The sequence below is a fragment of the Coturnix japonica genome, chromosome 3 (genome assembly GCF_001577835.2).
Source record: "Coturnix japonica isolate 7356 chromosome 3, Coturnix japonica 2.1, whole genome shotgun sequence".
NCBI classification, from domain to species: Eukaryota; Metazoa; Chordata; class Aves; order Galliformes; family Phasianidae; genus Coturnix; species Coturnix japonica.
In genome coordinates this window covers 3,410,269-3,425,346 of record NC_029518.1, presented here as the reverse complement: position 1 = coordinate 3,425,346, position 15,078 = coordinate 3,410,269, and the positions used below count along the sequence as shown (strand labels likewise).

The 15,078-nt window shown below is 42.3% G+C and overlaps 1 protein-coding gene across 2 annotated transcripts in view; it reads left to right on the top strand.

The window, feature by feature from the left end:
• XDH (xanthine dehydrogenase) overlaps window positions 1-14,597 on the top strand; it is a 36,156-nt gene extending 21,559 nt beyond the window's left edge. For both annotated transcript variants that reach the window (XM_032443286.1, XM_015856737.2), the window contains exons 21-37: window positions 942-1,038; window positions 1,432-1,556; window positions 1,890-2,023; window positions 3,802-3,889; window positions 4,435-4,521; window positions 5,935-6,126; window positions 6,609-6,754; window positions 7,316-7,397; window positions 7,545-7,640; window positions 7,806-7,934; window positions 8,556-8,630; window positions 9,522-9,574; window positions 10,031-10,145; window positions 10,797-10,862; window positions 11,751-11,939; window positions 12,319-12,486; window positions 13,252-14,597. In XM_032443286.1, coding sequence (XP_032299177.1) covers window positions 942-1,038; window positions 1,432-1,556; window positions 1,890-2,023; window positions 3,802-3,889; window positions 4,435-4,521; window positions 5,935-6,126; window positions 6,609-6,754; window positions 7,316-7,397; window positions 7,545-7,640; window positions 7,806-7,934; window positions 8,556-8,630; window positions 9,522-9,574; window positions 10,031-10,145; window positions 10,797-10,862; window positions 11,751-11,939; window positions 12,319-12,486; window positions 13,252-13,302 — 1,893 coding nt within the window. In that variant the 3' untranslated portion in view covers window positions 13,303-14,597. The remainder of the gene's footprint in view (window positions 1-941; window positions 1,039-1,431; window positions 1,557-1,889; window positions 2,024-3,801; window positions 3,890-4,434; window positions 4,522-5,934; window positions 6,127-6,608; window positions 6,755-7,315; window positions 7,398-7,544; window positions 7,641-7,805; window positions 7,935-8,555; window positions 8,631-9,521; window positions 9,575-10,030; window positions 10,146-10,796; window positions 10,863-11,750; window positions 11,940-12,318; window positions 12,487-13,251) is intronic.
• The last annotated feature ends 481 nt before the right edge of the window (window positions 14,598-15,078 follow it).

Sequence of the window (15,078 nt, the reverse complement as noted above, 5' to 3'; positions counted from 1 at the left end):
GTGCTCTGATTGCTAGTGAACTTCGCCATTCACACATAGTTATTTAGCCATGTGTTACATTTGTCTTTGTTATGGGGATGCAGCAGTCCTTGAAAGGACCTTCTCAAAACTGAAGAAACACTTCAACAATTTGCGATCATTTCATGCCTTTTTTTCTTTAACCAGAGCACTTATTGACAAGATTTGCCTGTGCGAGTAAAAGCTAGTTATATCTAATACAGCATTCACATCCAGAAATGAGAGAAAATTGGACAAAGCCATTCTCATTAGGGAGAAATTAGAACTACTGGGGGGAAGTTAGAATTAATTCATTTTTATAAAGTTCAGTTTTTCATGTCATCTGTTTTGTAATGTGGATTTGACTCAAAGAATCTCTGAGTTGTCCAGCACAGACATACAGTCATCTATGAGCAGAGGTTTTGATTTGTTTGCATGAGTAGTTCATTTTCAAACCATGTGATAGAACTTTTTCTGTATCTTGTATCTGCTTATTTAACCTACAAAGAAGAGAGCGGGGCCAAAAATGGGTTGCTTTTTGTTGTTGTTGTTGTTGCAGTTTTATCACTGTTGTGTTTTGTTTTCATGATGGAAACGTGCACTTTTGGCAACAGTGCATTGCAGTCATTAAAATTTCCACAGGAAAGATTATGTTTGGACTATTTCTGCAGGAGTTCTCACTCCATGCGGGAATATAGTTTTCTCCTATCTCCTTTCCTTCTGTACTGCCGTTTGGGCCATGGACTATAGTTAAACACAAAAGAGTCATAGCACTTTTGGCTACGGCCCTTGAGCTTCTGGATCCATGATGTAAAATAGGTTGCCTGTTGCCATAGTTAGCATACAGCAATTTTTGCATTATCTTAAACATTTCTACATCAGTCAGAGGAAGCTTTGCTTTCACCCTGTCTCCACAAAAGTTTCACGGTGGTGTTGTTTCCCAGGAAGCTATTGAGAAACAATCCTTCATTAAACCCATAAAGAGGATTAAAAAGGGAGATGTGAAGAAAGGATTTGAAGAGTCTGATCACATTTTGGAAGGTGAGAATAAACATTTCTTCTAAAATAGGATATCCTTATCTCAGTGTTATCAAGATAGTCTGGAAGGCATCAAACACTAAACAGAATCACAGAATGACTTGGGTTGGAAGGGACCTTAAGAACCATCAAGTTCCAAACCCCTGCCACAGGCAGGGTTACTATCTTAGGTGATACTGGCTCAATGGCATGGAGTGCAGGATTGTTTTTGAAATGTTTGTTTGATTGTTTTTTTAACATCAAAATGGAATAGTCAGTTTTAGAGCTAAGGTTGTTGGGTGCTGCGCAACACAAATATTTCATGTTTAATAATTAAAAAGGCTGGTGGTGTGCAGATAAGAGAATGGCGATAAGCATCTTATGACACTCTATGGGACCCCTCTTTCAATTTTCTAGGAGAGATGTACCTTGGTGGACAGGAGCATTTCTATCTGGAAACTCACTGTACTTTGGCTGTGCCCAAGGGGGAAGATGGTGAGATGGAACTCTTTGTGTCAACCCAAAACTTAACCAAGACACAGGTAGGGTCTCTTTGACTTCAAATCCAAAAGACTTTTGAGCATCAGTTTTAGACTAGATGAATGGTTGTTTTGCAGTTGGTCCTAACCTACCTTATGCTTAATAATAATAATAAATCCCATACCTATGGCTAATTTTTAAAGTCCCATCAAATTAGTGTCATGAATCTGATTCCAGCTGACTGGTATTTCTGTTGGAAGCACATCTCTTAAACTAGGGATTACAGAGGGTGACTTCAGGACCATAAGTCTGGCTTTTGAACGACACGTTAAAAAGGGAGGTGGTGTGGATTGGACAGTTCCATACATCACTTCTGCTGTTCTGTTTTTCTTTAGGAGTTTACTGCTACTGCACTGGGAGTCCCATCTAATCGCATTGTGGTCCGAGTGAAAAGAATGGGTGGAGGATTTGGAGGAAAAGAGACTAGAAATACTATCCTGACCACTGTAGTGGCTGTGGCAGCCTTCAAGTAAGTTTCAGGGTGGGAATTTGGGCTTTTTTGCTTTCAGAATTCACCTGGTTCAGACTGCCTATTTTTGGGCAACGTTTGCCCTAGAGCAGCTTGTAACAAGCTTGGGATTTCCTAACAGGGATGTATAAGGGGCTCTTAGCTGGAAGAGAAACCTGCTTAAAGGGCCTGAGATATGCAGGAATGCCAGTTTTTCACAGGAAAAGCAGTCTTCTGTTCTTTTAGTACTCTGGAAACTTGAATCTCTACTCATCTTTTTCACTTAGCGTTGAGTTTTGAAAGGGCTTCTATCTATGCTTGTGTTATTTTGTATGGCACTGATATGAGACCCCCTTTTCTGCTCAACTCCCTGCTGTGTCAACCATACAACACCATTTCTCAGCTCCTATATAAACTCTGCTTTTGGGATTTTTTTCCTGGGGGAAGGGGAGGTCACTGAACAGAACCTATTGCTTTGCAAATCCTAAAAGACCAGGGAAAGAGCCATTTCTGAAGCGCAGATTGTAAGTGTACTTCTGGAGTTTTGATATGGGGCATCTTTAACTGTGCAGCTTTTTGTAGTTGCCAGCAAATACGGCCTCTGAAATGGCATTTGTGCACTGAATACCTCTGGGAGAGCATAGCCAGAATGAAGCTCCTGTACTTAAAGCAGCTTTGTTTTTCATGTTCTGAGCAAACCTTCTCCTTTTATTAAACAGCCAGTAATACACGTTGTATTTTTTAAAAAAATCTCTCAGTCAAACCACCGCTGTTTTATATCTTAGAGCCTATAGAATCATATCTATGATGTTCCCTTGACATTTTTACAGTGTGAAGTGAGGCATGGGGAAAGCAGGATTGCTAGAAAATGAAGAGTTCCTCCCATCCTCCTTGGATAACAAATAAGCGACACAGGCTGCAAGGTCAAACTGAAGGCTAGTTAGTGCTTAGCATTATTACATGACTCATATGCAGTTTTCCCTAGAAAAGCCAAGAGAGTGCCTTGAGAGGGAATATAGAAAACAGTGATTTCATAGAACTATAGAATGGCCTGGGTTGAAAAGGATCACAGTGATCACCCAGTTCCAACCCCCTGCTATGTGCAGGGTCACCAACCACCAGCCCAGGCTGCCCAGGGCCACATCCAGCCTGGCCTTGAATGCCTGCAGGGATGGGGCATCCACAGCCTCCTTGGGCAACATGTTCCAGTGCGTCACCACCCTCTGGGTGAACAACTTACTCCTAATATCCAACCTAGACCTCCCCTGTCTTAGTTTAAAACCACTCCCCCTTGCCATTATGAAGTCATTTCTCACCTTTTAGTATCTCTCTCTGTATGAAACTATCCCCCCTTATTCATATAGGAGCCTCCACAAGTGTTTTCAACTGCAGGTCCCAACCCTAAAGGTCTGTCTTTGAATCTCTCTTCTCTCCTCAATCTAACCCTTTTTTCTTTGAGAGAGAAAGATATATAATCCAGGCAAGTTATCCCTAACTCACGCAACAATTGCCTCTCTAGAAAAGCACTGAATAGATCATAGTATCATAGTATCATAGTCTCGTGCAGGTTGGAAGGGACCTTAGAGATCATCGAGTCCAACCTCCGGGATTCGAGCCTCCTGTGTAGCAGAGCGGCACTTCTACCACTTGCCCCACAGGAGGATTTGATCCCAGGGCCTCCAGTGTTGCAACGCGGCATTCCTACCACTTGCGCCACTGGGGCACACAAGATGAATATGTTTCTGTAAGAACTGTATTGTACAGATCAGGATTTGCCTGAAAATTGTATCCTTTAACAGAACTGGCCGACCCGTAAGGTGCATGTTGGATCGAGATGAGGACATGCTGATAAGTGGTGGGAGACATCCTTTCCTGGGGAGGTACAAGGTATGCACACTTATGAAATGAATGCATGGTGTCTTAGTGTTGTCATTTGAAATGTCAGTGAGTAGTAAGATATAGTGATAAAGTTGCTGCTCTGGTTGTTTCATTGCTGATATCCCCTGCAAATGTTTGGCTGGGTTTTGCCCCATTAAAGATCTTTTGGCTTACTCAGTTCTGCTTCCTGTAGAAGTCTTTCTGAGTTGGGTCACTTTGATCTCAGATGTCTGTTTACAGCATTATAATAATTTCATTGACCTCCTTTCTGCTGTGCCCTTTTCAATCCAACTGCTTTCATTTTTTAAAGCAAGTCAAAAGGAAAGTGTGACTGTGATAAACAGTCAGCATCCATTTTAGAAGAGTTTTCTGGGTCAAGGTTAAGATGTATGGACACCTTTCTGGGAAGCATCCCCATTTACTATGTATGCTTATCCTGTGCTACAGCAGAAGACAGTCAACTTTTTCTCTTCAAGAGGTCTATTCAGTTTTTGAAGGAAAATAGGAAACAACATTTTGTAGGAAAAACATTACTGAGGAAACTCTCTTGACAGGTTGGTTTCATGAAGAATGGGAAAGTCAAGAGTTTGGAAGTGTCATACTACTGCAATGGGGGCAACTCTACAGACCTCTCTCACGGGGTAAGTAAAATAGGATTACTAGGCAGAAAGTATGTTTCCCTGCATAACCTTTTGCTCTGACTTAGAACCTATGTCTACAACAATGCTTTAACATCATGCTCTCTGATGTGACTGGAAACAATTCTCAATGTTTTTATCTTCTACAACTGCTTTCTCAGTCCACTGGCCTGCCCTGGCATGTGCCGCGTAGTTGATACTGATGTTTTAATAACTTGTCTAAGTGAAAAAGGTCAAGAATGTTTGCTTTGCATTACAGAGGGCTGTGACAGGAAACTTACTGCGCAACACAAGGTGGCTGATAGTCTCCCAGCTTTGGGAAAGCCAGTTTCTTGAAATAGAATATGTCCAAGTCAACAGTGTGATCGTGGCAGTGTGCCTGAATCAACAAGTTGGTTGAGGAGTGGCTAAAGCTAACAGAAGCTTAACATTGGAGTTCAGAAGGGTGGGCCTGGGTTCTGAAATTGTCTTCAAGAATTTTTGTGCTGTGGAACAGAAACATTTCCTTTTCTGTTCTAAGAGTATCTAACCCAATAGCCTGATGTAAATCATGCTCATTCTAGAGCTCCTTCTCAAGTCCGCTGAGACCTGAATGATTTTCTGTGAAAATGAGTTGATTTCAGTGTGAGAAGGCTGCAAGTATTGCAGTTACATTTGATGCTAGCAATGTGCTTCATGCTGTATGAAGAGGAATGTCATGCATGTGTCTTCATATCAAATATGGGCCTAGTAGGCAGTGGGAGCGTGTATGTGTGAAATACCTATTTGACTGTGCTTGAATCGGGAAACTGGGATGTACTCTACTGTGAAATAAGTTTGAGATGTGCATAATCACTGCATTGTGTTTCTGTTGGAAGAGAAATCTGGGAACACAAGTGAGAAAGATCTGGCCATTTCCTAGCCTGGGCAATTAGTGGACAAAGATCTGGAATTCTTGTTTTAGTTGTATCTGTATTTTGTATATTTGACCTTCTTCCCATAGTCCAGCTGCTGAGTCACTTGATAGCATCAATACCTCTTTCCTACAAAGATGTTACTTAGTATAATTAATAGAAGTTTCTGATGCTTCCAGATGGATAATGGCATATAAAAGTAGTTTGGCCCAGGTAGAGCCCAGAGCCAAAGAATAACTTGGAAGCTCAATCTGTTCCAGGGTCCTAAATACCAATAGAAAAGTGTGCTTTTTCATTCTCCTTTCCTTAAGGATATTGCTTTGATGCTTCGTTGCTAATGGGAAGGTGTACTGGTTATACCTCAGTGCTCATCTGTGTTGACTGCAGATATGTGGGATGGAAAAGAAAGTGTCTGTTGTTGTAAACCATCTTCAGATTTTCTAGGCTAGCTTTGGTGGTTAGTTAGAAGTCTGACATGTAGTTCATGTAAAATGTGCACACCTCCATCACTTCTCTTCACCAGGTTATGGATAGAGCCCTGTTGCATCTGGATAACTCCTACAACATCCCCAATGTCAGCAGCGTGGGCTTTATATGCAAGACCAACTTGTCTTCCAACACAGCCTTCCGAGGCTTTGGAGGTCCCCAAGGGATGATGATTGCTGAGTGCTGGATGAGTGACCTTGCTCGGAAGTGTGGCCTACCACCTGAGGAGGTACAGATCCACTGACACATTTCAGGGCATTTCTGCCTTTGAACAAGATTTGAAGACTGAATACAATTGCAGAAAATTCTGGAGCATAAGAACTCATGTCATTTTTGCTAAGCCCTTAGCAGGATCTCCAACTTTCTTTATGACTATCCCATTAAAGCACGGATAATCTTCTGCATCCTTATATTCCCTCAGTAGTCTCTGTTTTGAAATACCTGTTTTAAGAATAGATAGAAAAAATTGAAAGGCACTAGGTGTCTTATCTAATTAACTGTATACTTAAAGAATCTCTCTTGAATATTTCCTGCTTTAATGACTTATGTCCCATTTTTACTTAAACAGATTTTTATCTGTTATTTATATTGCTCTGTAGAGTGAACAGAAGAGTAAAGTCTAGGAATCAATGTGCTTTTGATGTCATCCTTTAAAAGGACCAGGTCTGAAACATTAAATTTGACATGTCCTTTTTATGCCTCTTTGGGAAGGTACGGAAGATCAACCTGTATCATGAAGGAGACCTGACTCATTTTAACCAAAAACTGGAAGGGTTTACTCTACGGCGATGCTGGGATGAGTGTTTGTCAAGCTCTAACTATCATGCCAGGAAGAAGCTAATTGAAGAATTCAACAAGTAGGTGTTCCACAGCTGTGGAATTACTGGTTGTACCTTCTAACTTCTGGAGTTCTCTCAGCAACTTGAATGACGCGAAGTTAGTTGATGTACTCACAGAATGACTTTTCAGGCCGACTGTGTGACAAAGCCTGTCACAGTGACCTGATATCTTAGATAAGGTAGGAATCAGGCTTAGCATGAAGTTGTTTTGTAAGGAAATGCAGGAGGGGACAGGAGTCCATAGAGTCCAGACTTTGCTTGAGTTTTCTTATGACAATCAGGAAAACTTGTGTAGACTTCCCATTGCTATATCATCTTTCTTAGTTGGCCTATATTTACAGTTGATTAGCTAATGGCCAAGCAATTGCTTCTCTAATGTCTAGGAGGCCACCTTCAATTCAGATTTCTTCTTGTAGGGACTTGTAAGCAAAACCTTTCTTTCTTAAAAGCTGCCAATTAACTCTGTCTATATTTAGTTCACGTATTTCATTTCTACTTCGATGCCAAACCTGTCAGTGGGGAGCATGGCACTGAGATTCAGTGAAAACTTCATTGATGAATAATATTTTTTCCTTGCAGACAGAATCGCTGGAAGAAAAGAGGGATGTGTATTATTCCTACCAAATTTGGCATCAGCTTTACTGTCCCGTTTCTGAATCAGGTCTGTAAAAGTCATTCTTTTTTTGGAATTTTGTGCCTTTAATTACACCAAAGAACATTTGTTCTTTCTGTAATTCATAGCCGAAGTCTGCTAGGTACTTCACTCCTTCATTTATGACAAAACTTTGATTAATATTTCCTTTTGTAGGCTGGAGCTCTGGTCCATGTATATACAGATGGCTCTGTGTTACTTACACATGGTGGGACTGAGATGGGTCAAGGGCTTCACACCAAAATGATCCAGGTAATAGTTTGGACTTAAGCAAATGAGACACCTTCTATGGCAAATTATACTCTGTCTATAGGATAGTATGGAGGTTTAAGTGTGGACTCTAGCAGTGTAAACAGTGAGTGGATACGCTCCTGTATAATAAGAGCCACTTACCAATTGTTTTCCTTTGCTCCACAGGTTGCTAGCAGGTCACTGGGAATCCCTACCTCCAAAATTTACATCAGTGAGACCAGCACAAACACAGTCCCTAACACCTCCCCAACAGCTGCATCTGTCAGTGCCGACATCAACGGGATGGCTGTCCATGTACTGATCCCAAGTTATTTAAGCTATTTTGTTGTAAACTGGGTCTCAAGAAGATGAAAAGTTGATGTGTTTTTATCTACTGCTTAAGGAAAATATGACTTTCAAAAGGGACTTGGAGGCAAAGGATGCCTCATAACTTCTGCTATACCTATTGGGGGGATGTCACATAATGAATGACCATATTTATTTCCAGTTACTTTTTTACTTTCTATTCCAGTCCTTTTGTAGTCATGGAGTTGAGTGTTTGTGATTACTTAAAGTGAACAGAAGAAAACAGCCATTTAAACGGCTAACTTTTTAGTAATTAATGAGACCTCGTCTGTAGCAATATACTGTGCTGCAAACGTTGCTTGCAGGTGGTTTGTAGCCTGTGCTATGGAACCAGAGACAGATAAGTTTGGTATTCTCTTCTATCAGCACAGTCTGCTTTAAATTTTTCAGTCAACATTTCTTCTACATAGCAAGCTCTTTTCTAGTGAACTTTGTTCCTTTTTATGATATGCCAAAGTCCTAAAAACGATCATGATTTAAGCAGAAGGTTCTTTGGGACTTGAAGTGCTCTTAATACTGCTGACTGGCATTTCAAACCTTATAATATTGCTTTTGTCTATTTGTTTTTAGAATGCATGTCAGACCATCTTAAAAAGACTTGAGCCAATCAAACAGTCTAATCCCAAGGGGTCCTGGGAAGACTGGGTAAGTTGTCTGTATCTGTCACCAGGCAAATGGGCATTCTCAGAGATTGCTTTTGTTGTCAGTCCCTGAATGCAGATATGCATCTGCATCTCACTAGAAGAGACCTGAGGAAAGAGAGCAAGGGAAGTAGTCAAAGCTTGCAAGGGTTCATCCCCTCAGCATCAGTTGTGACTGATCCTGGGGTCTCCTCATGACAAACCTTACCAAATAATGGAATTACAGACTGGCTTGGGTTGGAAGGGGCCTCAAATATTATCTAGTTCCAACCTCCCAACCCCGTGCTCTGGGGGGTTGCAAACCTCTAGATCAGGCTGCTCAGGAACCCATCAAGTCTTGAGTGTTTACCTGTGTCTCTGTAGTCAGGCTCCAGTCCTGAGTAGGAAGAAATCTTGTATATACTGAAAGGATAATGTGACAAAGATGACTCTGACTTAGCAGCCAGTGCTCCTTGACTGCAATTGCTCCATAGCCTCAATAATGAAGATTGATGTGCTGTAAGCCTCTCAGATTGTTTTCAGAACCAAGTTCTCCACTTCAGGTGAGGAGCTTTGGCTGAGAGATTTCATTATCAGGGCAGGATTTCTCCTGGCCTCCCTGAAGACTGGAGACTGGCAGCTTAACCTTTGTCTTTGAGGCTGTCTAATTGAGAGACAAAAAAACACGAGTGAGGCTTACAGCTTTGCTGCTCTGCTTGGCAGCTGCTGATCAGGCAATGTGGGGGATCAGCTGCCAGAAGACATTTCACTTGGCACTGCTGGCACTGAGTAGAGTGTCAGCTGTCCATCACCAGACACCTTCTGTTCAAGTCCTCCTCCAAATGTGTTTGAAGTAGCTGTGTTTCAGGCATTGGTTGGACCATAATTGCTTTCAAATTCTTATTTACCTTGCCAGATTAAAACCGCCTATGAGAACTGCATTAGTCTGTCAGCCACAGGATTTTATAGGTGAGTGAATATTCGTGCTGCAAAGGCAGTTCTTATTCAACTGACTGCATCCAGGTTGATTCTGGGGTGATTTGCAGCCCTAATCCCTTTGTCACTGCTCTAATTCAGGACTGCATGTCCTTTTTTTTACCTAGAAACATCGCAGTGACCTCCTAGAAATGTTTAACTGCACTCAAAAGCAAAGGATTTGCTACTGGATTTGTTAGAATGAGTCTATAATAGTCACCATAAGTTCCGAGATTCATCAGAAGGTGGCTCAAGTAGTTTCAGTTGGGTTTGGGAATATAGGGCAGCTTTATCAGACGTCTATCTATAGGGTTTTTTTTATGCTTTTCATTTCTGCGTGGGATTGATGGAGGGGAGAAACCATGAGTGAATTAAGTTCTTTGACAAATTGCACTGTTAATTCCTCTTGACTGTGGAATTAAATCTGATCTTGTTTTTCTCTGCATCAAGGATTCCTGACGTTGGCTACAATTTTGAAACGAACAAAGGGAAGCCATTCCATTACTTCAGTTATGGTGTTGCTTGCTCCGAGGTTGAGATAGATTGCCTGACAGGTGACCACAAGGTGAGGGGGTCAGCAGGAAAATAGTCTTCTGTGTTTTGGTAAAGGAAACATTCACAAGGAGTTGGAGCAAACACTGGGAGTCAGCCTCTTTCTAGCACTGTCATTGGTCCAGTGTGGCCGTCAGTGAATTTCTTAACTTTTATGTTCCAGCTGTCTGGGAAGAATAATGAAATGATAATTATCTGCCATGCAGGGGTATTATGGGGTTGGCTGGATGACTGTAAAAGTTATGGGATTTTCTTATGTAAGAGATAGCAGCTCTGTGTTAGCATGAAGGAACATCAACATTTCAGAATTGAGTTAATCATTAAAAATAGTGCTAGGATCTTAGAGAAAGACAGAAGAAAAAAGACAACTCATTAGAATCTGACCTTCCAATTAATGGGCGGTGCTCAGGTACAGAGCACTGACCCTGGCAGCTTGGAACTAATACAGATTGGGTCCAATTGGTCACCGGGGAATCTGCACTGCTTCACTTTGCCTTAGGGATGGACTGGTTTGAAAGGTAGCAGGAAGAACTGAACTTGACACAGATTGCTGAACAGTGGCCAAGGTTGGGTACTGGTGGATGCACTCCTCTTCCTCAAATGAAACCACAGTGTGCCATTTTCAACATCTGTGCTGATTTATTCTTCATTTCTTGTCTCTTAGAACATCCGCACAGACATCGTTATGGACGTTGGCACCAGTCTGAACCCAGCCATAGATATAGGGCAGGTAAGTGAAACAGTCTCACTAGTTTCACCCCGTTCAAGATCACCTTGCTCTCAGGCTTTTCTAGATAGATCATTAACCTGCTCTAGCTTGTTCCTCTGCAAATTTAAACTGAGTATCCAGTGAAGCATCTTAGGCTGGTTATGAACATCAGTTTGACTCACAACTAACTGTACAGTGGTCACAGCATTATGAATCCAGACAATATTATCACTGTGGAATAACCTCACTATAGGACCAGTTTCTGCCACTAAATCCTGCAGTTGATTTCTCCACTCTTGTCTGTCTGTTAACATCACGCCCTGTTTAATTTAGTGAAAATTATTGAGTGTTGAGAACTGGGGCAGTGGATTCCATCCTCCAGCTACTGCTGTGTGGGGATCTCAGTATGAAGATTCCCTGGCAGGGCCTAACTTATTTATTAGTCAGCAAAAAAAGGTAGTAAACACAAGGTTATCTGATACACTGAGATGTGTTGTTAGGTGTTTGCTCATGCTTGCCTAGTCAAAACATCCCAACTCCTTTGCTAACTGTAGGTGTCAGTATAGTGAAAATATAGGGATGCTATATATATAGCTAGTGATGCTGCTGCAGAGTTTATTTCCGTAGCACAAGTTTGCCTTAGATGAGATGAAACTTTGACAGCAACAAGTTTTCCAACAGAGCTGTTCTCTTTGAGTGGCAGAGGGGAAAGAGAGCCTTTATATTCTCAGCCTGTTGGGCTGGGACTGGGAAGGGAGAAATGGGTTATATGGAGCCTGCCAAAAAGCTGAGATTCAGACAGGAACGGAGGACTGAAAACCGTGGTTGAAATTGTCCTTGTTTGCTCTTGTGTGGGGAAGAACAGTAACAAAGAATCAAGAACACAACCTTGTTTGGATGTTTTTCTAGATAGAAGGAGCGTTTGTCCAAGGCATTGGGCTCTTCACCATGGAGGAGCTGCGCTACTCACCTGAAGGGAACTTGTACACTCGAGGGCCTGGGATGTACAAAATCCCAGCATTCGGAGACATCCCAACTGAATTCTACGTGTCTCTTCTCCGTGACTGCCCCAACAGCAAGGCAATTTATTCATCTAAGGTACGCCTGTAGGCCTCACGCTGCTCTAGGCCTGTATGAATGCATGATAAAGTGATGATGCACGCATCAGAACAGTTGATTTTGTTATTGTAGTACTGTAGAATCTTAGAATGGTTTGAGTTGGAAGGGACCCCTAAAGGCCATCCAGTCCAACTCTTCTGTAATCCCTGAGAAAGGCATTCCTGCTGGTTTGCAAGGGCCTCTAGTGATGGGACATCGTGTGCTCTGCCCGTTCCACTCACCACTGCCTCACCTGAATTGCCTTTGCTGCAGTTTTTTGTACTATCTAAAGGGATGTAGAAAGGGGTTAGTTTATTTGGTGTTTCCAGGGACGGGGCTGCTCTGAGCTGCAGTCTCATTTTGCTTGTGCTCTGTCTAGGCTGTGGGAGAGCCCCCTCTGTTCCTGTCTGCTTCAGTTTTTTATGCCATTAAAGATGCTATCTACTCAGCAAGGGAGGACTCTGGTGTGACGGAACCATTCAGGCTGGACAGCCCTGCCACCCCAGAGAGGATCCGCAATGCCTGTGTGGACACCTTCACAAAAATGGTAACTATGCTTTCATAGCCCTGACCAGCCTACCCTACACAGTGTGCTAGACCTGTGCCCAGAGCTGGGATTAGGCTGTGGTTGTACTTAAGCAGCTGGTTTTTATTTCATGGGCCTTAGCCTTCAGTTCATATACTGTCAGATGAAGGACAGACGTACAGACTGGCATTGCTAGGGCTAGGACAGGCAATATCTCTGAAATAGCATTCCATCCTTCCTTCCTTTGAATGCAGTTTGTAGAATGAAGACTCTGATTTGATCAGACTTCTCATTAGAAGTTCTGGGCTTGCCTTGAAGGAGTGCAAGATTTAACACTACTGCCATCTCTTCATAGGCTCCTCTGTCACAGTGCAGTGACAGGGCCATGCAGAGTGAATCCCTGCACAGAGTTCTGCTGTGACTTGTAGAACATTGCTGTCTGTTCACATGGGCATCCACCAGGCCCTTGTCAGCTTGAACCCTACTGTTGTTAACAGCAAAGCCTGGATATCTCAGTCCTCCTCACCAAACACCTGCATCGCTGTCTGATGGGGAGGGGGGCTCCAAAGTGAATTTGAGTCTACATGAAACACTGAGTGCCTGGCCTTCAACTAGGGCCAGGCGCCATGCTAATGCAATGCCATGAGACAGATGTCTCTCTGTTTCAGTATTAACTTAGATCTTCTATGATGCAAAATCACCTGCCTCAAAGAGAACATCTGAACCCAGGTCAGAACCCTCTGTTCTTGCTGCTGCTTACAGTAATGTTTTTTCTCCTCTTTACAGTGCCCTTCTGCTGAGCCAGGGACCTTTAAGCCATGGTCTGTGCGTGTGTAAAAGGAAAGTTGGAGGAGCAAACTCTCCTCGTGAAACTAGTCTTACAATGGAGGGACCACAAAGCACTGGGACTGTAATGGAAACAAAAATCCATGTTCACGTGACTCATCTACTATGATTCATAGAATTTTCACTTTTAATTGCTCAACCACTGTTTCCTCTTAGAGAGGAGATTGCTGCCAGATTATAGCTGTGATGCAGATTTGAATGAAGAGTAAAGTGGAAGGTGATGTTTTCCAGGTGTAGTTGAAAACTACATTATATTTCACTTAGAATTGTTGCACAGATGAGAGACACTCTTAGTGCCAGACCACATGAAGTAGCATGGTTATTGTTTTGGGGGTTGCTTGTTTGTTTTAAATTGTGGAAAGCGAGTTATCACCTTGTCACTTTCTGCTGTTATGCCAAGGACCTAAAAGCACTGAACCCAGGCAAACTGTGCTCTAATGGAGATGGGAAAAGGCATGAGGGGCACTGAAGGCTGGACCCTACAGCACAACCGCTTGATACACGCCAGAGGAACATAAGGAAGAACACTGATGTTTGCTTACTGCAATGAAGGTCGTGTGTATATTATGGTGGTTCAGAGGGAGACCTTAAAATGTGACCAAAGTTACATGAGGATTGCTTTGTCTATGACAAAGCTTTAATGAAATCTTAGTTCATATGCTACTAGTCTTGCTTGACTAAAAATCAAAACTCAAGCTGCCAAGACTTCTAGCAAGAGGTTGATTCATTTGGCACGTTCAGCCTGTTTCCTCCATATCCCTTCCTCATCTCTTAAACAGCAGAGGACATCAGAGAAAGGACCTTGGAGTCATAAAATGGGACTGATCATTGTTCCCATGGGAATTTTTTTACCAGCCAGGGTGAGGGTGTGGACAAAGCTGAGGGATGAGTTGGCTCTGGGCATTCTTTAGGGTCCGTCTTACTTTCATGCCACAGCCTTGCCACCTTTACAAGACAACCCTTAGTTTTGCTGAATGCAAAGAAATGTTTTATGTTTTGCAAAAAGGTTTGCTTGTCCAAAAAAAAAGGTGCTGATTATGTGATGAATTCAACTATGCACGTTTTGGGATGAATGCATTTTTTGGTATGGGATTTAAAGGTGGGTGTACTTCCATGCAGTTTTTGTCATCGTCAGATTTAACACAGCAGTGTGCTTTCTCTAGATGATGCCATGTACTGTACCTCCTCATGTGCAAACTTTCTCTGGCCCACAGCTCTGTGAAAATGTCCTTTTCCAATGTTAGCACTCCTAGGGCCATCAATAAACATTGTGCAAGAGAATGCAACTTCATTGTCTTAAATGAGAATTTGCTTGCATACATCCTACTCATCTTACTTAGTTTGAAATACTTCTTGAAGCACTCCAGGACATACAGTTTGGAAATACACAGGTGTAATTTTCAGTTCTAACAGCCAGTTTTCACAGGGTTGTTAAGGCCTCTCCCTGTCCTCACGGCTTTGGCAAACAGAGGCTGGATTCCAAAGCCAGCCTGCTGCTTTGAAACAGAATATTACATGGATCTAGAAGGAGTGTTGTAATCTAACAGCTGCTTATGAAGACTTTATTTTAACTTCCAAACCTGAGAGTCATCTTTTGTAGCCAATAGGGCAACATGTCCTTTGACTCAAGTTCTATCTATGTGAAATACTATTCCTACTCTCACTTCTAGGTTAGTAACACCCCCCACCTCTCCCCCCCCACCTTCATTCTCTGCTGAGGAAGCAGTACAAGCCAGTTAAAATTCTCCAAGTGGATGAAAGGAAAAG